The sequence below is a fragment of the Lentinula edodes genome (genome assembly GCF_021015755.1).
Source record: "Lentinula edodes strain Le(Bin) 0899 ss11 chromosome Unknown C8R40scaffold_10, whole genome shotgun sequence".
NCBI classification, from domain to species: Eukaryota; Fungi; Basidiomycota; class Agaricomycetes; order Agaricales; family Omphalotaceae; genus Lentinula; species Lentinula edodes.
Window position 1 is genome coordinate 560,115 of NW_025764316.1, and position 23,181 is coordinate 583,295.

Genomic DNA, 23,181 nt, shown 5'->3' on the forward strand with positions numbered 1-23,181 from the left:
ATTTGTTTATTTTCTAAATTCATCGATAACGGTGCCCGCCGCAGCAATATGGTCCCCCTGAACCACCTCCGCACCAGCCATATCATTGATACAAATATTGATCACCAAAGCCATGGTTTTTGTCATGCAACAGCCCTCGCACCCGCAACTTGATATGGTTCTCCTGAACCTCATTCAGTGGTCAGAATATGGTTCTTTCAAACCACTCTCCTCACCCTTGACATGAAGATGTGTACCAACTACATCTGCATCATCACAATATGGTTGCCTGGAACCACATACACATTTTCGACACGGAAGTAGCAACCACATCTGCATCGTCACAAATACGGTCGCCCTGAACTATCTTGACACGGAAACGGTACCCCCCAACCACATACACACTCTCGACACGGAAGTAGTCCTCACCAACCACATCTGCATCGTCACAAATACGGTCGCCCGGAACTATCTTGACACGGAAACGGTACTCCCAAACCACATCTGCATCGTGCACACAATATGGTCCCCACCAACCACATCCGCATCGTCACAATACGGTCACGCCTGGAACCACTTTCTTGTCATGATATGGTCCCCATCAACCGTATTACTCCCTCATGTTGATATGGTGCACATGAACCACATCTGTAGAGGCATCGACGAAAAGACCAAGGTCTTGCACTGGTCCTAATTCACAAAGTTGTCAGTAGACATGGGGCACTGAAAGACGTTCAATCCACCATCGAATTTCGGGGATGATTTTGTCTGGGTATTTACCCTTTTCGACCTCGTAATTGCGGTAAGAGGACATGAAGTTGGAGATCGGAGGGAGGTGGGTCTTGCCGTCACTGTAAATGAAAGCGATGTGGCAGAGGATGCCGTGGATGGATTCGATCTTCACCCTAGGGGTGAGACAACGATGGGATGTTTCGAGAAAATTTTGTAGGCGAAAGAGGTATTTTAGCCTCTTGTCCTCAGGGAGACTGACACATTTATGTTCTAAATCCCACAGGAAACCGATAAACGTGAAATTGAGGACGAATTGGTGTCCACCTTTGTCCGGGTGCCAAGGGAAACCTAGCTCGGAAATGAGGGCAAATAAGTCATTGCGATTGATGAGGTCAAGTGAAACCGAGGTGGTGGGAGTGATGAAAGCAGCAAGATCATCTTCGACTTTTGCTATGGGAGCGATTCCAAGAGTTTGCCAAATTTCCCGACCTGCACTTGATACCATTCCTGAGTTTGAACTGGCGGAAGCGGGCCCAAAGGCGTAACAATGCTGGACTCAAAATTCTCCATTGGGATCACGTACCACCATATAAGGTTTGTCTTGGGGACGTAAAGGTATAGTGCGATGGAATTTTGAAATATCCATTGTGCAGACTTTGGTACCGTGGGGTGTGGATACCACCTGGGCGAATTGAGTGAGAATTAATGAAGCGAATAGCGAATAGTGAAATAGAAAGTAAACGAGTGAATGAAATTGATAGAGGACAATATGACCATCGAATAGGATGGGAGTAAGCCAGCGAATAAGCGATCGTTCCCTCTATCATTACCATGGGCGCTTGCCCGAATACTCCCGCCATGTTTCCTGTTTTGGGAATCGGTCCACCAGTTGGTATTTCCCCCGCTGCGAATCCCTTCCTTACTTCACGGAGTTGTTCCTGAAGCATCTCAATAACTTGAGCCTGCTGTTGGATCATTACAGCCGACTCCTGAGAACGTGCCGAGTCAAAAGCCACGCCAGGTCGGTTCGTCTGAGCTCCAGTTACAAAGGGAGTTCCAAAAGGAGCTCCCTGCGGGGGTACCGCCTCTTCGTGAACTGCCAATGTTCTTCGCTGGTTCGGACCTCTTTGATTTTCCATTCCCACTGCCTGAGATTGCATCAATACCGACCCTTGATACGGAATGACTGATGGATTGCTCGGTCTTGGAGGAACGTGTACAGGGTTGGGAACCAACCGAGCTGTCAGATCTTGTCCGGAGATCCGGGATGAATGTTGCGCGTCATCCATCCTCACCTCACCAAACTGATATCGCTGCGTCGAGACTGGGGTTACCAGTTTCGTTTGCAGGTTAACTCTGGGAGGAGGAGTCGAATTTTGAGCCAAGGCATGTACAGTGGGGGAGGTCCCAGAGTGCAACTGGGGGCTCCTCGTGGCCGTGTTACCGGGGTTAAAGAGTTCAGGAACCTCGATACTCCTGGGCGATGAATGTTTCTGTGCCAGGAAACGACCATCAGATCCATGGAGCTGCCTTTTCTGGTCAAATTGCTCCGGAGGGAACTCCCCTATGCTCTCTGGTTCGCATTGAACCATATACAAGGTTCCCCGATTATCCGCGACCAGTCTGCGACGGAATTCCAAAGCTCTTTCTAGATTCGATCCAGAAAGTTCCTCCGACAGCATCAGAGTGTCTGATTCCGCTAGTAGCGTCCGGTGTCGGGTCTCCTGCGAATACAACATCGCTTCAGACTCCTCACTCCTGACCAGAAGCTGGTGCATATGCCTCATGGGCGTGTACGTGTATACCGTCTGTCCGCTACGGACCCGGACGGGACTATCCTGATCAGGCATTGACTCCACTGGGGCCAGGAGGTGAGCCGTGGTGTATCTCCTGCGCCTATGATTTTTTGCAGCAATTGCGTTAGCATCCTCGTTACTTTCCTCGTCGATTTTAGCTGCTGCCGCCGCTAGGTTTGCGTTCCGTAGTATTTGGATCGCCTGGTAGTTTGGGACGTTAACCCTCGAAGGTGGAGGTTCGAACCGTACAGCTCCTGATCTGTAGTTAGATGCTCGGTAGAATATGCGCAGACCCGCTTCGCCACAGAAATCCCTCTCGTTCCCATGGGTAGGAGGGAGGAGCGGAAGTACTCCCCTTGCATTTCGGAACGATCGTCCATAACGAGCCTCTGCCTCTAGCAATTCTAGCATCCTCTCGGGGTCCAGTAGGACGTTATACAACCAGAGAAAGTCTGATCGATTTGCTGGGATCATCAGCCACCGCTGGGCCTTCTCTGGGAGGTCTTTCTCCAGTTGAGTTCCCACTGTTAGGAACTGTACTCGTAGGTCTGAGAATTCGAGACCGTCTCCCAGTATTTCGATCCCCATTGACTCCAATACCTCCCTTAGGACCATCGCTACATCCTCCGGAATACACTCCTGAATTCGAATGACGTCTTCCAGACGCAATGTCATTTCGGACAAGGGTTGTACTGGGAAGTTGGTCCTGCTATGGTGTATTGCGTGTGTACGCTCCCAGTTGGGCGTATTCATAGCTGGGCTCTTCAGGAGACTGGAGAGCGGACTTCCTCATCTCGGGGGAGGAAGGTTAAGGGACTGTACTGGAGGCGTTGGTAACCTCCGGGATGACGTCCGAGACTGTTTGGATACGGCAGGGGATACCCTCTTCTCTGGAAGTTTCTCCTGTTGTCGTACTGTGAGAGGGTCAGTACTCTCCCCTTGTATCCTTTCGATAGCAGCTACTTGGCCGCTGACTCTTCCACCCGCGTTCAAAGCTGACTCCATGTCTAGCTGCGGTACCGGTCCCGGGGGAGGTCCTCTCGTTCCCCAGGTAGGGGAGTATGCGAAACCTCCCATGGGACTACTGGCAGGTTGGGCGTAACCCATGGAGGTATACCTCCGTTGTGGTGGTCCCATCCCAGGTTCCACTGGAGGGGGGCCCTGAACCTCCAGTTGATGTCCCTCTGGGGTCCGGATGTTGCTGGCGGTTTCATCCCCAAACGACTGTTCTGGGATGGACATCAGGCGTTGACCAGCTGCCACCGTGATGACAGTGGAGCTAGCAGCCTGGTTCGACTTTTGAGCTTGTGTCGTGTTTCCACGAGATAAGGCGCTCTTTTGTTTCTTTGATTCGGTCTTGGAACTAGAAGGTTGTTCCGTTGACGTCGCCGACATTTTGTCGCGACGAGTCCGTTCGGTGATGGGAGAGCTTGGTATAATGTAAGACCTGGGTCAAAATAGGTCTTAGGGTAGGTTTTGGTATGTGGAGGTTTATGTTGTAGCGTGCTAGGAGCAGGCTGGAGCTCGAAGGGAGCTACGAGAACCGCGACCGAGGACGGGAATGACCTAGTAGTGGCTGGAACGATGAGATGGTGACCCTTGAAGGGGTTCCTAGGAGGTCCAGGGAGGTTAAGGAAGAGTGCGGGACCGTACGATATTGCGTAGTAGGAGTTGTACTCGCTAGAATGTCAATATAGGATCGAGTAGGTCATATGTGTAAATGGTCTCGAGGGTGTAAGCTCCCGAGAAGGGATGTGCCAGGGAGGGTAGGTCCCTGGGGGCTAGGCTTGAGGATGGACGTCCTCGAGTGTAGGAGGTGGTAACGGAGAAGCAGTACGTAGTTCGACGTGAGGGGTAGCTTCGACGTTACCTAGATCGAGGTCCTGAAGCTTATAGAATAGCTAGGGAGCTCGAGGAGGTTTGGGGAGGTTAGCTCACCAAGGCGGTAGGCGTTGGGGAGCTTTAGTATTGTTCGAGGGAGCTCGGAAACTCACTCGGATTGCTTAGACGTGAAGTAAAAGCGTGTATTGGATCGTGTAGATGATCACAGAGATGGTAGACAAGAGTTGAGAGAAACAGAGGCAGAGAAATAGAGAGTAAAGAGAATTCCATATAGGTAGCAGGTACAAAGGGACAGGGACTGGACCTATGTAAAGGGTGTGTGTTCAAAATATACCAAGCTAGGGATGCTTATGTTACAGAGGATACTTATATAGGTGGGCTGAATAGTAACGGGACATTGTAATAAACGAGCATCTAATGGGGTTGGCGTGAAGTGCGGAACCCATGAGGCTAAATTGATAGGGGATTGTCCGGCGGCGTACGTGAGTCGCGGAGCTGTCGCTTCAGATGGAGGTTAGCGTTGGTGGGGAGGTTAGCTAGGGTTCCGTGGTTCATGGAGGTTTATGGGAGGTTATTTGGGAGATGTAAGGGAGCTGATACGCTGTTCTGGGATGTCTAGGAGGGTGACAAGGGGAGCTTTTGGGACAGGGCATGACAGTATGCATATGGACCCGAGGAACCGCAACTGAAATCATTCCAAAATGACGTAATACAAGTGAAGGAATTGTTGCGCCAGAGCAGAAGCAACGACGTTGATGAAATGGCCGACTTTCAAGAGGTATTATCTGGTATCGTGCAGACATGGTCCTTTTACAAAGGGAGTAAACACGTGCGACTGGTTGCTTCTTCAGGTTCACCCCTGGAAGTTATGTTTTCTTTACCGTCAAGTGTGTTGCGTTATTTGTATGAATTCATGATCTGAAGTTCAGCTCAGCATGCCTGATGAACGTGTTCACGCACTGTGCTGCGTACTGTCTCTTTCCTCAGATGACTTTGGTAGATGACATCGCACTTATCAACACCGTCGACGTCACAGCCACTGATGACCAAGTGGTGCATATTGCTAATTTCAGCCGCCTGGGTTTCACCTTTCAAAATATGCCATTGATTGCGATGAGCACCAATCCTGACTGCGCCTTGTCTTTCTTATGTGCACGGTCAGTGGGCGACAGGCACTGTCTTGTAATAGAATTTGACCATCTCAGTACTGCAGACCCGAAACCCGACTTTATGGAAGCCCACAGTTGGAACATGAGCTATCATTTGAATACCACCAGCTTCACGTACATGCCTTTAGGTACAGACCACTCAAAATTCGAATACACCATTGCGCCACAGCTGTGGGATTCAACAATAGCGAAGTTGAATACATTGGGGCGCCTTGATGAATGATCTCAGTTACAGTAAGCCATTCTTCCTTCCTTTTTACCACTTTACCGACACGAAAAATGTCAGCGCTGATATGTCTATATTGTGCACCCAAGTTCTGTCACGCGCGGAAGTGTTTGAGGAGACGAAGAACAACCCAATGTGGGCTACATATCACAGAGTACTATCTGCAGCAATGCAAACAGGCATCATTTTAGGATCGGATACGGCTCACAAACTTTTTACTCTGTTGTTCACAATTTTAGAATGTTATCAGGGATCATCGCTGGTTAGTGCATACCTCGTCACATGAAAAACATGCTTATATACTAACCCAAGGCCATCGAGGATAATGCAAGTAATGCAACAGGCACCTCCACCACACAACTTTCACTAACGTTGTCAATTCCCCGAGCCCAGATCGACCGTGCGCAGTTAGCTGGTTTGCAGAGATGGTTGGATTTTTTCAGAGGCAGTAACATATTGTTCGACATAAAGGTATTAGAATGACAACGCATATCTCAGTATCCAAAAGCTTCCATTGGTACACATACTTGTACTTGAGAAGAAATCTATGTTACGCGTAGTATGTTATGAGTAGCTTGGTGTGAATAAGTGAGGAAGGATGTGACCAAGCAAAGTGTAGGTCCCCGCAGGGGTACACTAGTAATTATTCAGTGAGTCAAGTGAGTGGAATACAACGTACAGCCTCATAAGAATACCCTCGATGATGGGCATAGTTGGACCCAGTACAGACATAAACTTGTACTGGATTTGAGCACCCTCTCTTGGTACATTGCAGGAAGAGTGGGAGAGTCTCAGAGACCTTCCGTTTGTAGTGGGTAGTGGGAGGAACTTACAAGCCTCACAAGTCCTTTAAATACACTTGAAGTGAGACTCATTGTTTCCAAAATAGCCCATAAATGGCAATTATTCCAGAGGCCCCTCAACGCATAATAGACAATTCAAGCTGGTTGTGACTGCGTTCTTTGTTTGGCGGCAATCATCGGCAGCGGGCCATTAGCATTTGCCGTAACTGTGTGCGGACCTCTGTGCGGAACATGTCTGTAACTTGCGCGGACCTTGCGCGGACCCTGCACGGATCATCATGCCGGACTTTTTAGAATTATCGTCGAGATTGGTAAGTTCAAATCACATTTGCCATCCACAACAGTCTAATCTCTGCTTCTAATTCACACAAGTGCATACCCCGATTTGACTTCTTTAATTACAAGTGTTCTGACTCCGTTTTGGTTCTATTGCAGATGAATTTCTGCTTCTATCTTGCTTTAGTTCATGCTCTAACCTTGCTTCTTTAGTTGATAATCTCTGAATCCATTTCCAGTCTACTATAGTCTGCTTCTATTTTACTTTGTTACATGCTTTGGTTGAACTCAGACATGAACTCCGACTCCCATAATTCAATAAGTCTTAGCGAGAAGTTATGGGTTTTATGAATGATATAAGTATGCATTGCAGCAACTTGGATGTAGTTCAACCCACTTTGACAGCCCGAGCTTTCTCTATAAATCAAAAGATGTCTTTGTGGACAACATGGGTGAGCAAACTGTATTCATTACAGTCATTCTCATGCATATGTGAACTTTGACATATGTAGAGTAAAATCCGACAAGGAGTTGCATCATTGATTACTCCCCAGCCAGCCAGCAACACAACTAGTAATACCCCCCTGAGCAACACTGACTTCATCAAGTGTATGTAGATGTAGATGTTTTTAGTGTTCTTATCACTCAATAATTATATAGTACAACAAGTGGCTCCATCATCAATTCAAAATGCAACAAACCTTGCACATAATCCAGCTTTGCAAAGTACTTTTCAGGCACATTTTGGCCAATATCCATACAACATGGTATAATCTGTATATATGACCAAGGCCTCTACATTTAAGCTAAGCTTTCTTATTGACAGGGACAATATCTCACTGCACAGCATCCATTCCCAATCTTTCCTGCCTATACCTACCCTAGCTTTCTACAGGCTCCTGCTACTATGTCTGCCATACCCATTGCACCTGGAGCTTCAGATGCAGTGGTCACTGCAACCACTGATCCTCAAGGAGGTCCCTCTGCTCCTGATAGACTGCAAACTGCACATGTGGTCCCTTCTTCCACTTCTACAAAACTCACTGAAGTCAATGTCCCTACTATCCCAGCCACTCTCAATCACTCATCCAGTCATTTGCAACCTCATGTCAAATTTTCAGGGACTTGTGCTGATAATAAAACTCAGTATCTTTACCTGGAAAATCTTCCAGATGGCAAGTGGGACACCACACCACAGGGAAATTTTGGACTAGATGTCTCATATGCACAGTTTGAAGCTACTAATAGGTTAGCAGTGGATTGGGCAACAAAAACAGACGCTGGAAAGCAACACAAAAATGCTTCCAGAATAGCTGCTGATCTCAACATGGGATATCGAACCTATCGAAGCTGTTTGGGAGTTATACACTGCAGCAATGCCCATTGTGCTATTACAATCCGGCCACATACTCACAGCCCAGCTGACCTTGCTAAACAGCTCACTCATTCTTGCAAATGTGGTAATACAAAGCTTCTCCATAAGCCCTGTCCCAACAAATCTTCACTAATCCAGTGGGCTCATGGTGTCCGATATGTCAATGGAATCCATGATCACAACCATGAAATTCCATCATACAGGCTTCACCTTACCAGAGATGAGCAGGCAAAGTTTGTTGAATTAGTCAAGGGGAATGTCAAAGCTGCTCCTGCTGCTCTTATCTCTGGGAATACTATTAATGGCACCTCTGCACCAGAAATTTCATCTGTGCTTGTTCATGCTGGACGTGTTGGCCGCATGCGGAACACTGTACTGGGACAAGCAAAGCTCAAAGGAGGGGATGATTTTGTGGAGACTTTTATGGACTTTCAAAGACAGCATCCAGGCTTTATTGTTGCAAATACTATGCTTGGTGGAGTAACAGTAATATCCAGCCAAACTCCTTTTATGGCCTCACAGCTTCATGATGAAGCATGCCAGATTGATGGGCCTTTCAATGGAATCATATCTGATGCTGCTCATGGATGGTGGAAAGTTCAAACATCTTTGCTTATCATTAGCTCTGTCTTTTCTCAAATTATGCTCCAATGGGTTCCAGTACTCATCAGTTACTCTAATGGTGCAAGCTCTTTACACTATGAGCAACATTTCTTGGCTTTATTTGAAGCTGTTGCTCAAGTTGTCAATGCACACAACAAGTCTCTGATTGATGAGCTATTTGCTGGGGTAAGCTTTTGTAATAAAAATTTCCTTTCTTTCTACTAAATTTGAATGATTCCTACTAGGTTGTGGATTTCAGTGAAGCAGAGCGCATGGGTTTCATCAATGCATTTGTGCGCTTCTGGCTCAAACACAGCAATGCGCGGCTCGAAAATGAACTTAGGAAAAAGGCAGAAACACTTCTGAGAGGATGTCTCCAGCACTTTCACAATAGCATTACTCGGGTCAAGTGCATTGCTGCCATTGTTCCAGTTGATAAGCAATCAGATTTTTCAAGACTGGTCCATGAACTCTTGGTTGCAGAGTCTCCAACACTTTTGCAACAGAGTGCAGACTCTCTACAAGCTCAATTTCCTAAAATTAGACCTTGGCTCCAATGGTGGATGAGGCAAGAGCATGCTACCATGTTATTTGAAGCTAAACGGAGCATGGATCCGCTCATCTGGAACTCACTTTCAGAAACTACAAATGCTGAAGAGTCAATAGACTTTAGTATCTATTCACAGCAAGGCCGGAGACACACTTTTTTTGAAGGCTGGGAAGCTCTTTGGAAAGTGGTTCAAACTTATGAAAGATTGTATAATGCAGAGAGAGGTTAGTTACGTGATTGAGATTGAAGACATTCTTTGATTGTCATTATTAGTTGGTCTGCCCACCCATTGGGGAAAACCTGCTCTTGAAGTACGCCAACAGCTCAAAGCAGAGATTGGTCGCACAAAACGTTCTCGTACAGCAGAAGCCATCAGGCGGAGGATGTCACACTATGTCAATGATGGCCGCCCCCCAGATGATAACCACCTATTAAAAATGAAAAAAGGCATCAAGACGAGAATATCATCTGCTGGACGGAAAGTCCGCATTAATAATCATCTTAATCAGCATTCAAGAGTTTTGACTCAATCTAAAGAAAAGGAATGGCTTGGAATAACTGGTGATATTTTGAGATAATTAATTTTACTGTAACTAACATTAAAGTTGCTGCAGACAATGCTAACTTTGTGCTACTGGATGATGATCCTGAGGAGTGGCATGGGATCAATAGTCAGACTCTGTTGTTCTACTTTTTTGGATTTTCCTGATCAAACATGCTGTTTGAATAGATAATCAATCTTCACCTGCACCAACTGAACTTTCAGAAACACATGTTAAAGGTACATTTTACCTGGAGTTCATCTATTTTGCTAATTCATGATCAATTGTATTCAGCCATTACCTCCAGTTCTGCATTTATGCTGAAGTGGCTTAAGCAGAGTAGCAAATCTGCTGAAGTTCAAGCATTGTGGAAACATCCTTCATCTATCTTTGCTACTTCCAAATTCACTGACAACTTGAATGATCACCCAATGGATTCAAACTCTGACCAGCCTTATAATCTCCTGGCTCAGTACTCTGACAATACTCTTGTTGAGGGAGTGGTCCGGAACTTTGCTCTGAAAAAAGTAGATTTCCGGGCAGTAGTCCTTGTCTCCTCAAACTTAAAGATCATACCATCATATGAATGGGCTCAAAATTCATGCTGGTTAGATACAAGCCTTGAAACATTGTTCTGGATGTTCAATCGTGATTGGAATGAGGTTGCTTCAGTTTTCGAAACTCCAGAAGCAGCTGATCATCTGTTTTTTCCAATATATGGTCATCTGAAAGCACGCCGCCTACTGTTACTTGGCAGCAATGCGGATATTCAAGCCCAACTATTAGCTCATCGTGAATCTGCAAGGAAATATATCAAAATGGATAAGGCCAATATTCTCTCATATGAAGGGGTCAATTCTTCTAGAGACAGCTTGCTGGTAAGGTATCCTGGCTAACAGATTATGAAATTCCACTGATAGATTTTTGTATACTGTAGAGTTGGTTTTCTTCTTGTATGGATATTTCATACAAGTACAAGACCAACTATACGGAGACTCAAGCAGCTGCTTCTAATCTTTTCTCTGCATATTCAGTAACCATACGTCACTGTAGCACCACACAGTCAACCCCCCCATCACACATTCAGATTTCTCTTCCACATCCTGGGCCAACACCTAGAGCTACTCAAGGTCCATTTGCACATGATTGGACCACTTGTCATGGCAGCTTTCAAGAATGGATACGGAGTTTGACAGTCATTGGCAGAAACTTACAGCAGTGCCATAAGAAGAAAATTCAGTGCTGGCATCAATCTTGTGACAATCAGGCATGTCTTGTTGACATTGTAATAGGATTACCAGTCTTCTGGTGTGTTACAGTGCACCCAGAAGACAATCAAACTTGGGAATTTCCACGTACTTTATATCCTGTTGCAGGAGATGATGCAAAGAAAAACCAAGTTGTTTATGAAATGACTGCACGGGTTTTCTCCAACCATGACCATTTTGTCACTCGATTTGTGACTCCTCTTGATACACCAAAACAACAAACAGGAGTTTTCTTTTATGATGGCATGCGGCATCGAGGACAGGCCCAACGTGAAGTGGGAAGGCTTGATGACTTGCTAGCTGGTCGCTTCCCTGTTTTACCAATGGAGTATCAGACCTCGGGTTATCAAACTTGTGCTGTCATGTACCATCTTAAAGGAGGCACTGCTGCTCAGGCCTGGTTCAGAAACCGGCAGGTCACTCTCCTACAAAAGCATCTCTATATTTCGATCACTCCCAACCCTTCTGCACAGCATCCACTACTCAATGCCCCAACCAAACTCCTTGACCCGGAATATTTACTTGTACCACTTGATGAACAACAATGGCTTTCTCCCAGTGAGATTGAAAAATATCGGAAACGTGGAAACCCCCCTTTGGAGTATCAATATCTCCAACCTAGACAATCTCCTTCATCTGTCTCTTCTTTTCCTGCTATATCCCTCAATTCAGATGAACATGCTGGCATTATGGAGGAAATAACTGGAGAAAACAGCCAGCCTCAGTTGCCCACTAATCTCAACCCACCATTCAACTCTCCTCCATCAGGTTCTCCTACTCACATTATATGCAGGTGTGGAGTGGAAACAGATGGAGATCAGCAGCAAATCAAAGAAAATATTGTACTATGTACTATGTGCAACAAGGTTTGGTCTCATGAGGCCTGTCAGACCCAGCGCACTACATCTTCCATTCAAAAATTTATGTGTCCTATGTGTGGTATCGAGAACCTATGGATGCTAAAGAAGATTCAGGATCAGCTTATGCAGGAACGGCGGAGATCAACAAGACCGTAAGTTATTTGCTAAGAAGTATTGATTGTTATAATATTTTTCTGCAGTGCAGCAGACACTACAAAAGCCATATCTGCCCAAATTTTGTGTGCACACTTTTCCTTTTGTTTTGATCATTATTCTGACTTCTTTCAGCAATGGAAAGGGAGTTCTAGTCCGAGATGGAGCATTCTTCTTCCCTGCTCGTTTGATTCTCAAAGGTAGAAAATCATGTTCTATTCGGTGGTGGAGGTACAACATGCCACCACCCGGGTCCTCACAACAGCCTGGACAAGTAATGTCAGTAGCCACTGATGATATTAGGGATGAGTTATGGCAAAACAAAAAAGCCAGAAGAAAAGTTCGGGTGAGTTCTGAATTTTGACAATGTATTCAAGCTAACCAGTATGCAGCTGGGTAAATGGATACGTGCACATATCACCGAGGAACAGGTTGATGCTCCTTGGGAAGATCCATCTCTTTTGCCATTCAGTTCTGAGATTGACCATGCTTTGCGCCCACATCTTGAGATCCTGTCCCAGCTCATGAATCACCCAGATTCTGTAGAGATCAACCTCTGTCCTGCGAAAGAATGGCAAGTAGCTCAAAAGAGGACAACAAAAGCTATTGAATACTCAGGTGGTCTTACTGTGGATGACTGTGCTCGCATCAATAACTGGTTCAACAATGTAGTGCCAAATGCATCAGAAAAATTGCATATATGGATGGGTGCACTACCTATTGCACATGCTCGTACATTGTTACTGCTTTATCGACATCACACAGAGTTTTCAAGCACAAAAGGAGAGTTGCATGGTATCCAAAAGGCATTTCACCGTCTTGTAGCATGGACAGGAAAAACTGTTGATGGAAAGGACAAGCAATATGCAATAGTTGATGTGGATTTGGAGGCTTTGAAATTACTTGAAGGAATGTTGTTTGATATATCAGAAAATGCAGGAGAGGCTGGGAATCAACAATGGGGTTTAGATGCAGGTTCTCATCTGCAAAACTGGAATCCATGGGCAGAGCTTGGTCCAGAAAACTACTGTACAACTAAACGTGAGGGTGATGATGAGATTGAATGTCAGGTAAAATTTGTTCAAGTATAGTAAATGACTTATATTAACCATTTCATACAGCGTGGACCGGATTATTTGGATGACCAGCATCAATCTGTTATCAAAGAAGTTAAAACTATGCCAAAACCCCGAGGCATTCAATCTAGAAAGCGGTGGATTAATCAGGTTTACACTGATGCAGACCAGGATATATCAGAAAAAATGTCCGAGAAGAAATCTAAGAAGAGTCTGTAATAGTTGTTCAGTAATCTTTATTTATAGTGCAGTAAATAAGAACTCCAATCATATTATAGATGTTGATCCAATAACTATCTGCGCATCTTCTAGCTATTAAGTTGCCCTCCAATGCTTAGAGTTGGATAAACATACAAACTTTCCAATGCCAATGCCCTATCATTCATGTTCCATCTGTATGTCACAGCATTATTATTATCCAATTTCTTACTGGAAATTGCAATGGAATACATTGACATTATCAATCAATGAACTTGTATTGTCTTGCAATTGCATTGAGCTACATCACCGAGATCAATGGCTTCTTGTTGGTCTCTATGATCAACTTCACAGATCAAATTGCCAAGTGTACAAACTATGGAGACAAGTGCAGTAACAATGCAGGAACAATTTAAGTAAGTAGGGTTATGTATGCAATTGCAGTACATGTATACATTTACAATGCAGATGCATACAGCTACAATGTATACAACTAAGCATGTGCTGGGCAATGGTGAATGTTTGAGCCTCCAAGAATATCATCAAGTACATTTACTGTGTGCTATGTCATTTTTGGTGCAGATTCATACACATAAAATTCATTCCACAGTAGGGGCATCCAATGTATTGATCAAGAGACTCAGTTTTTTACTTGTGTACTTGACCAAGGACTAATATACAAACTCAACATACATCAGGATAGCATAAACCAATTGAGCAGGAAGTGAGTCTAAAACAATCAGACAGGCAGCTGCTGTGCAGAAACTTTCTGCAAGATTTCTGTGCCTCATTTGTATGGAATTGCATATAACTTGCATGGATTTGCATGTAACTTGTGCGGATTTGCATGTAACTTGTGCGGATTTGCATATAACTTGCACGGATCTGCAAGTAACTTGCGCGGATCTGCATATAACTTGCGCGGATCTGCATATAACTTGCGCGGATCTGCATGTAACTTGTGCGGATTTGCATATAACTTGCACGGATTTTGTTGTGTGGACCTTGCACCCAACTTTTACTAATAACTGGAGCAACAGAATCCTGTTAAACTGACAATTTCCTCAAACAATCAATGTGATTGTTGTTATTCAGGTGCACAGCAGTAATGGTGTGGACTACATCTGTAAAGCTGGATTTTTAGCTAAAAGGTGGAGGGCAGCTGACAGTGCTGGACAGCACTCTCCAGCCACTGCCAGTATCCCTGTTCTGTGAATGTCCAGGTTTTGCAGATGTACATAGAATACTTCACAAATACTGACTCTTCATAATTGAAGATCATGAACCAATAAGCTTTGAAATGCCTCTTTAATCATTTTTTGCTGTGATACTGACTGAACATACTCAACTAAGATACTCCCAGTTCAGTTTCGACGCATATCACGTGCTGGTCACAGCTGTGACCCCGCCAAAAATCTCAAGGTGCAACGAATTGGTCTTTCGAGTAGTTTTCATTTGAGTTATGCAAAAATTAAAACACGGGCACTGTTAACCTACTGCTTAAAGACAATATCAGATTTTCTGAGATTTTATAGTGAAGAATTCAGAGATGAGATAGCATTCTGGCAAGAGTGTCTAAACTAAGCGCCAAGTCCTTAATGGTCCTCGGTTCATATTTTTGTACATTGACTGCACTTTTCTCATCATCCCCAGCTGTAAATCATGCTTGAATGAGCAATGTTTTATTATGAATAACCTGGGTGATCCATCCATTCTGAGAGTGGAATAACTTCAACAAGAAACAAGATGCATACCATGGACAAGCCACAAAACTGTGCTGAAATGATGAGTATTTTGCTCTACAGGCATCTATGCACATCTCTTACTACAAAATACAATACAAAGTCCTCAAGTGCTGTTGTTCTTGACTTTTGAGTTTTTTCAAGAATGTTGAGATTCATCAAAAATGGTGAATTTTGTGATTTCGCACACCATAAAGCTATAGGCTTTCTCAATTATGGATATAAGACTTAGATTTTCTGGGTAGGTCTACCTACGAGGGTACTCAACAGGGCCCGTGTTCTCAATAGACTGTATTGGGGCTGGGTGTTGAGATAAAAAGTGCTCAAGGATTGTCACTCTGAAAGTCACTGAAAAGCACATGACGTGCGTCGAAACTGAACTGGGAGTATCTTATTAGAAAAAAATGAAAAAAAAATGAAAAAAGAATTGAGATAAATAAATCAAATTAGACCTTGGGATTGAGGAGTAATATGACCAGTATATAGCTACAGCAGGATTATATACTCAAGAATGTGGTTTACAGATTGCACGGAACTACATCATATTGGGTGGAACTGTGCGGAACTGCGCGGGACTGCATGGAACTGCGCGGAACTGCGCGGAACTGCATGGAACTGGTGCCGCAGGGGTTACGGCAAAAGTTCTGTGCCCATCGGCAGCCATGAGAGGCACTTACTAAAGCTCCGGGCCCAGAAGTACAACGTAGAGCTCTACATTTGACACAAGCTCTAAGTATTTTGTAAAAAAAGACCAAGCTCTACTTTCTAGCCACAGCTCTACCTAGAGCTCTACCTCTACCTCTGTTTTGTCTTGTAGAGCCCTGTTTTTGCTGTTGTGAAAGCTCTGGAAATTAGCCCCATCGTCGTTTGGGCATTCGCATCGAACATCAGCGTCTCCAACTCCATCACCAACTTTCCTTCGACAACGCGTCTCTAAGCACATCAAATGTGTGGAATCTGACGGGAAGGTTGAGCGAGAAACGGCCAGAAGCTCATACTCATCGTCACCAGTGAAACATCTAATCAATACCCCACAAATTCGCTCTTTAACTACCCCTCCGACATCTGACGCCGAGCACGAGATGCCTTCTCGAAAAACCAAAACCCATTCTAAGGGAAAGTCTGTCGCAGTTATGAATCCTTTGGTACTCCAACCTGCAGTCGACGTAGATGTACGAAAGGCTAAAGGAAAACGTTCACAGTCCAACAAAGTCAAGGTACATTACAAATTGTCTTCATATGTTCTTATTTCAACAAATTCTACACGCAGGCTCCGACGAAAAAAGAACGTCGAGATACAGTTATAGAACGTCAACGGATGAATGCAGAGAAACCAGTATCTATCCCTCGCGTACAACGCAGGAGCAAACTGACGTTCAATAATCTTTTGAGTAAAATGTAGGTGTGGAGTTTGTCCGAATGATTTTACGTGCTCTGATATCGGGAATTAGTGCTGGAAACACGCCGGCACCCTCGAAAGGAGAGGATTCAATGGATCCAATATCCGAATTCTCAGAGTACTCCTCCCCTACCAGTAACCGCAGTGCGGTCGTTCCGGCTGATACAAAGCTTACAGAAGCAGAAACCCCTCGTGCATCCATGCCAGAACTTCCTGGCGGCGCTGACTCCGACGAGGAACAGCTTCCAGACATAGACCTGTTGCTCAAAATCCTCCAAGAAAAGAAACTGCGAGCTCTGCAGCAGCAGGGGCAACTGCGCTCGGGTGCATTAGCGTCAGATGATGACGATGACCAGGAGATTGTGAATGTTCCAAGCACTAGCATGCAGGTTGCGATGCAGAAAGCTGATGCGAGAAAATCTGGTCGGCCCGGCATTACGGCGAGTACTCGAATTCTCCAGAAGCATGCTGGGATATCTAGTTCCCGTCGCACGGGTGAAGTCGGGTCTGCTTCACAAGCTTGTAACTCCAGGGAGTTGAATGAGGTCTTGTTAAAGAGGGTCAATGCTGAGAACACACGCAGGACACAACTAAAGACTGAGGAGTGGATCAGCAGAGGAGGGAAACCACTGGGACCAGCGATTCAAGCGTCCGAACGACATGGTCTGGATTGGTATGCACAAAAAGCATTGGAGGACCTGAAAGAGACGAACGCAGAGAACGGAAATCACCATCAGGGAGGGACTGACGACCAAGAAGATGAAGAGTGGACTTCCTTGCGGGGATCTGCGAGTCCCGCCCTTGTTGAGCAAAATAGTAACAATGGGTATGAAGAAAACGAAGGGGATGATGAAGAAGGTTTCGAAGACGACCAGGATATCACAATAGTGAATGAAGACACTCAAGACGAAGATATATCAACTCAAGTTGATCTTTCTCACCGACGAGCCGTGCGACCTATCGTGAATTCGGACACTGAGGATGAAGACAACAACGAGAATCTCTATGCACAACGTCGCTCACTCGGAAAAGTTCTTGTGCAGGATTCAATGATTCTGGACCAGGACTCTGACAAAGTTTCCCCCCTTCCTCAGTTTGCCCACCGTCAATCGGATTCTTCCTATGACGGGGGGGCTACCGAAGACGGGTGTGACAAGGAGAACAACGACCTACTGATGTATGATCGGAGTGAAGATAAGGAAAACACTTCTGTTGTTCAGCATGAATTGTTGAACCATGGACTTTCACCGGGACGTCGGAGCTCTGTCCATGATCTCCAGGAAGGCTTATCGAGTCGTCTTTCAGTATCTTTGGATGGTTACGCCACGGACGAGGACAAGGAAAATCCTCGCAGTCCTCTGAAAACCCTTAGCGTTTCTGAAATCGAGCCCCTCAATCCTGCCGCTGTCTCCTTTGCGATAAGGCTCGACCGAGCGACTTGTACGGCATCTATCGCTGATAAAGCTCCTGATCCCTTGCTTTCTCCTCGAGTCTCTCGTGAACCTCAGATTTCCGGCTTTTCTCAATTTCCAGACGACGGAGAAGGATTTCGGCCAAAGAAGTTAGAGGCTGGCTTTTCCGGTTTCTTCGAGTCTGATAGTCAGATACCTTCAAGTTATTCTCGTCCGCTTGTAGGAAGCTTGACGGAATCGGGCCAAGTGGGTTTTATCTAGATGTTTAACTCCTGCTGAACTCTTTCTTTTTCTTTAGTCAAACAATTTCTTTGATAAGCTCCGCAGGAGTAGTCCGCTTGTCCTCACCCAAGAAGTCGATCTGCAACCTGCGCTCGAAGTGGACGAAAGTCTGAAGCGTCAAGCCGACGAGGTTTTTGAGAGGGAGCAGGAACTGATCATTGAAACGGTGAACGCGTCTACCAGCAAGGAACCGGAGTTATATATAAATGATCAAGGGTGCGCGCTTTCCTTTCACAATAAAAATTGACATTAACAATCGCACTGGAACAGATTTCTTACCCAAACCCGCCCTGACGGAAATGCAGAGGTATATCGTCCTCCACCAACACCATCTCAGTTTTTCTCGCAAAGTGGGCAATTTGCCACTCAGGGAATATCAAACCAGGGCCTCACTAGGCGGCCCTTCCGCGAATTATCTATGTCTGAAGCCGAATCCACGGAGGATACCCCAGTACGGACAAATCGATTGCATCGTCTCAAGAAGCGAGATGAGTCTGGGTCATCTTCAAGTGCTCCGCTCTCGAATATTTTTGGAGAGCGTTCTATTTCGCCTTCTCTACCTAGCCCTAGACCCCGAAGACATCGACCCGTGGAATCTCGAATTCGAAAAATTGGGCCAAGGCTGGCAAAATCGGAATTCATCGAAGGAGAGGCGCAGGAGAGTGATGAAGATGAAATGTTTGGTTTCCGTAAAGTCGAGGAGGATGAGGAGGATGGAGAACACCTGGACCGTAATCTCGAAACTCTGGTGGACGATAAAGAATTGGACCAGACACAGATAGCAAAAGACAAAGTTATGGAGAAATTTCAGTCAGCGTTTTGTCCATTTCATTTCTTAGATGCGCTCTACTCATCATCTTCTAGAGAACAACGCCAGGCGGATGATGCTCAGGTTGAGGATGTGGCCCACAAACTTGCCCAAGGTCATTTTCGCAACGGCAAGAGATCCAGGGGTCAAGCCAGTATTGATAACAATGATGATGAAGATGAAGAAGACCAGACGGGTCGTAGGGTCCGATGGAAAATGAAGAAGGAGCCTGAGCTTAGGGGAGATATCAAATCATTAGGTATGTGCATTCAATCTATTGATTGTCGTCACCACAGCTCAGTGTCCTTGAAGCCGGACAAGATGCAACTCGGGCGTTTGCTGAACAATATCAGGCGGCAATCAATAGCGATGGAGATCCTGAACTGGCGTTCCTTTCAGAGGGTGACTTGTGCTCTCATATTAACCCACTATCGGACAAGGGTCACTCATAGTGATTTCTCTCAGAGCTCGGTCGACGTCCTGTCTTCATTTTCTCATTTTTTGTCTACACGGTAGTTACAACATGTGCGTTCAAGCTTGTAAATAATTTCAAAAAATCATTTTAGATGTTCCAAATCGGTATGGCGCTCTCGGAAAACACTGCTTCCTTGTTGGTGTTCCGCTTTCTAGGCGGGGTGTTTGCAGCCTCATCCCTTACTAATTCAGGGAAAGTAAATTTTCGACCTAGCGATTGACTATTGTTTACTGAATCTTCGCTAGCGCATTGATATTAGACATCTGGGATGCAAGAACTCGCGGAAACGCACTCGCAGTATTCACCGTAGCACCGGTAAATATATATGTATGTTCAAGTTCCTTGAGCTCTAACCATTCTTTGCATTCATCTCAGTTCGTGGGCCCTGCTTTGGGACCCACTGTAGCGGGGTTTATATATGTTTCCGGAACATCATGAATGAAGCCTGTCAGCTCTCCGGCTTTTGCAAGGGAATCCAACAGAGTAAGGTGAGCTTCGTACAGCTCCCTCGTTTGAATATTGACAATGCCTCCCAGGAGTTCTACGACGCGTAACAATTCATTTTCGCGTCGCAAGTTAGATACGTTGACCTTCGGTCTTAGCTGCCCTGATGGCTTAGATAAGGATGGGGCTTCTCGTTGCGGATCAGTGGAGATGTACACCTAACATGATTTGAGGGACAAGACGCATCGCGGCTGAATGGAGGAGACATACTGATTCAGAGTTTTCGTGTAGACTAAGCGGCTCCTGTGATGTTTGTGTGGTTGACAAAGCGTCGCGGGTATCTGAAGAATCTGCTCGAGTGAGGTTTCCATTGTCGGGCAATCTCTGATCAGTTTGAATGTTTACAGGCTGAACAACCATATTGACATCCCCGTCGAAATAAGCGGATTGAGTGGACATAACTCCGAGTTGCCTTGATTGGGAAATATCTGGGTCGTCTTCCACTTCCAGGTGATCGCCCTTCTGCGAATTATTTGCCTGCAAATTGCCCCCGTGTAATTGCGGCTCATCCACCATTTGAACATCACCTTGCCGCTCGTGCTCCTCCTCTCCTTCCACACTCTTGCGAGTCGATCTTCTCCTAGGACTATCACGAGCCTTATCAGCATCGCCATCGTCTACATTCGCATTCGCCGCGTAGTTCTTCGACTTCCGCCCTCGTTTTTTCGGCGGAGCTGTATCTACGTCGTCTGATTTATCTCCAGCCTCTGGCTCATCTTCCCCTCCGTTTGATTTGGCTCTCACCTTTGGGGGTCGTCCACGCTTTTTAGGTGCAGGAGCAGTCGAATTATCAACAGGTTTTCTTGGGCGACCGCGTTTTTTCGGTACAAGAGGTTCGACTGGTTTAATGATGGATCACAGATTTTGAGATGAAAATCGCTTTTGATCTTAACAATGTCGTACCTGTAGCCCCAATGTGACTTTCGTCTTCAGCATTTGCAGCGTTCTCGATCTTTCACTTCTTCTGTGGCCTGGGTTCGATAGAGTCTTCCTGATTCGCAGAGGCAGTTCCAGCCGCCTTTCGCTTTCCACGACGAGATGGTTGGACTGAGATTTGAGGATCAATCCCATGATCTTCAGCCTCCGCATTAACTGGCAACTTTCGCTTTAGCCCCTTTCTGACCGCGACACTACTCTCAGCCGACTTTTTACTAGCTTTTGCCAACTTTACCGGGTCATCATCCTTGAAAGAATCTTGATATTGATGTAACTCTTCATCGTCTCGATAAAATCCTCCCGGATCGATACTCAGGAACCCACCGATGTCACTGAGGTCGACGTCACTATATCCAGCAGTGGACTTATCAAGATTTTCTCTTTCAACGAGAGTACGATAGGCTGAGATAGTAAGGTATCGGTGGCGTCTTTCTCTGCCGCTAGTTTCGAGTAGAGCGGCGACACCCAGATCGCCAAGGTGCGCGGGGGCTGGAAGCGTTCGGCGCGGGTGAGGATGAGTTCGATAGTTCTTCGGTCGAACTGGCATAACGAGGTGCTTAATTCCTATGAAAGGGTTTATCATTGTTATGTGACACAACTGGGCTGAACTCACGGTTAAAGTCATTCCCGTAGTTCCGGCCTCCTCCAGCATATCGCTGATTTGCTTGTGCACAGAAACGTTTAGCTTGAATCCTCCTTGAACTAGGGAAGAGTTAGATGCATCCAATGTAAAAAGTAAACGAAAGCTCGCCATGATCATCCTCAATTTGATCCTCGTCACCTTCCGTAGGGGGTACAACGACTATCCCATCTCCTCCTGCATTCTCGTTCACCAAGCGAAGACACAACACGCTTGCTACTTTCGTCTTTTTCTTCTTGTTTGGGACAAGTACTTTTTCTACAACGCCTTGCTGAATCAACTCTTGTACTCGCCTGTGGAAAAAGCGTCTGTCTGTTTTGGCGGGATGTGCAAAGCCCTGTTTAAGATTTTAAGAGTTATCAGTAGAGCACACAAGACTCCGAGAGATATGTAGCGTACGAGAATGACTATCATATTGTTCGACACATGCATGTTATTTGTGGAAGCCTTCAAAAGCTTCACAATTCGTCCGCGAACCAGAGGCAGACTGGAAAGATGTCGAGAATCGATAGGAGTAAAACCTAGGGGAAAAACATTCGTAGTCTCCTCGTCTTCTTGTTCTTCAACAGTCGGCACGTCTGTGTTCCGAGAAATGACTTCAGCTCGAACTTCCTCATCTCGAATGGCTTTCCACGAAGGGCTCCGGTCGAAGAAATAACGATGGATGACGAAATGTGTTCCTACACCACCTCGTCTGACCTTGACTCTGCAAGGAATTTAGCTAAGCAAGAAAGATCAGGACGATGAAACTTACACAAGGTTCAAATCAGTGAGCTGCTTGACCAGATAGAAGCAAGTCTTTTGGTCGTATTTGGTCCTTTGCCCGAATTGTACCACCGTAACGCCATCGACTCTGCCTCGAGTGATAATCCGAAGTGCACTATAGACCATAGGACTCATTTTCGGAAACTATGGAGAAAGCGAATCAATATACTAATAAAGCTACGATTGCCAAAAACATACCCTGATATGGGTCCCAGTAATCGCAGCATAAATTGAATCGCGGTCCGCGGCTATTCTTAAGGTACTTCCATATTCTCTCTGCAACTCCGCCAAAGGTATTGATTTCGCATCAGGAAAAAGGTTTAAGACGAGGGGCTCGGTGAGCATGTGTTCTTCCCCTTTGGCATTGGCCTTCCTCTTCGCACTGACTTGGGGTGCGATCCAGACTTCGGATGTGATAGTAGGCGGAAGAGTGCCGACCAGAACTGTCGGTTGCTGGACGACAAGGGACCATACAAGCACAGAATGCATCGTCGACTTTCTGATCCGAGCCAGAATGGGAGTAAAAGTCCTTGATAAAATCTGAGAGCCGAGAGACGTCGCAGTCTGTGGAAGAAACATTAATGCAAAGATTTTTTGCTATGAAGGAGAAAAGACATGTAGTGGGTTCGAACCCTCCTCATCGTACACCATTGTATATATGTATTTTCTTCCCCGCGCCATCACATGATAAAGGATACTCACCAAGGTCACCATCGAAGGCTAATTCACGGAGACAGTGATGCAAAAGTTCGTCCATGAGTCGAAAGTTT

General features: G+C 45.6%; 4 protein-coding genes across 4 annotated transcripts; 3 read left to right on the plus strand and 1 right to left on the minus strand.

Annotated features, from left to right (window-relative positions):
• Positions 1-12,878: 12,878 nt before the first annotated feature.
• On the plus strand, positions 12,879-13,265 carry C8R40DRAFT_1040663 (uncharacterized protein; the record flags this gene model as incomplete). Its single annotated transcript, XM_046223929.1, has 1 exon — positions 12,879-13,265. The coding sequence occupies one exon, from the start codon at positions 12,879-12,881 to the stop codon at positions 13,263-13,265; it is 387 nt and encodes a 128-aa protein (XP_046088426.1).
• Positions 13,266-14,261: 996 nt separating this feature from the next.
• C8R40DRAFT_1027549 (uncharacterized protein) lies at positions 14,262-14,432 on the plus strand (the record flags this gene model as incomplete). Its single annotated transcript, XM_046223102.1, has 1 exon — positions 14,262-14,432. A coding segment is annotated over one exon (171 nt), but the record flags the coding sequence as incomplete, so codon positions are not given.
• A 1,269-nt stretch (positions 14,433-15,701) lies between these two features.
• Positions 15,702-19,543, plus strand: C8R40DRAFT_1068043 (uncharacterized protein; the record flags this gene model as incomplete). Its single annotated transcript, XM_046225966.1, has 8 exons — positions 15,702-15,893; positions 16,033-16,407; positions 16,461-16,588; positions 16,642-18,247; positions 18,300-18,499; positions 18,554-19,093; positions 19,148-19,350; positions 19,404-19,543. The coding sequence occupies 8 exons, from the start codon at positions 15,702-15,704 to the stop codon at positions 19,541-19,543; spliced, it is 3,384 nt and encodes a 1,127-aa protein (XP_046088428.1).
• A 394-nt stretch (positions 19,544-19,937) lies between these two features.
• On the minus strand, positions 19,938-22,900 carry C8R40DRAFT_1168672 (uncharacterized protein; the record flags this gene model as incomplete). The annotated part of the gene is made up of 9 exons (XM_046231232.1): positions 19,938-20,228; positions 20,281-20,909; positions 20,974-20,990; positions 21,030-21,570; positions 21,620-21,708; positions 21,748-21,983; positions 22,046-22,352; positions 22,401-22,555; positions 22,610-22,900. The coding sequence occupies 9 exons, from the start codon at positions 22,898-22,900 to the stop codon at positions 19,938-19,940; spliced, it is 2,556 nt and encodes an 851-aa protein (XP_046088429.1).
• Positions 22,901-23,181: the final 281 nt, after the last annotated feature.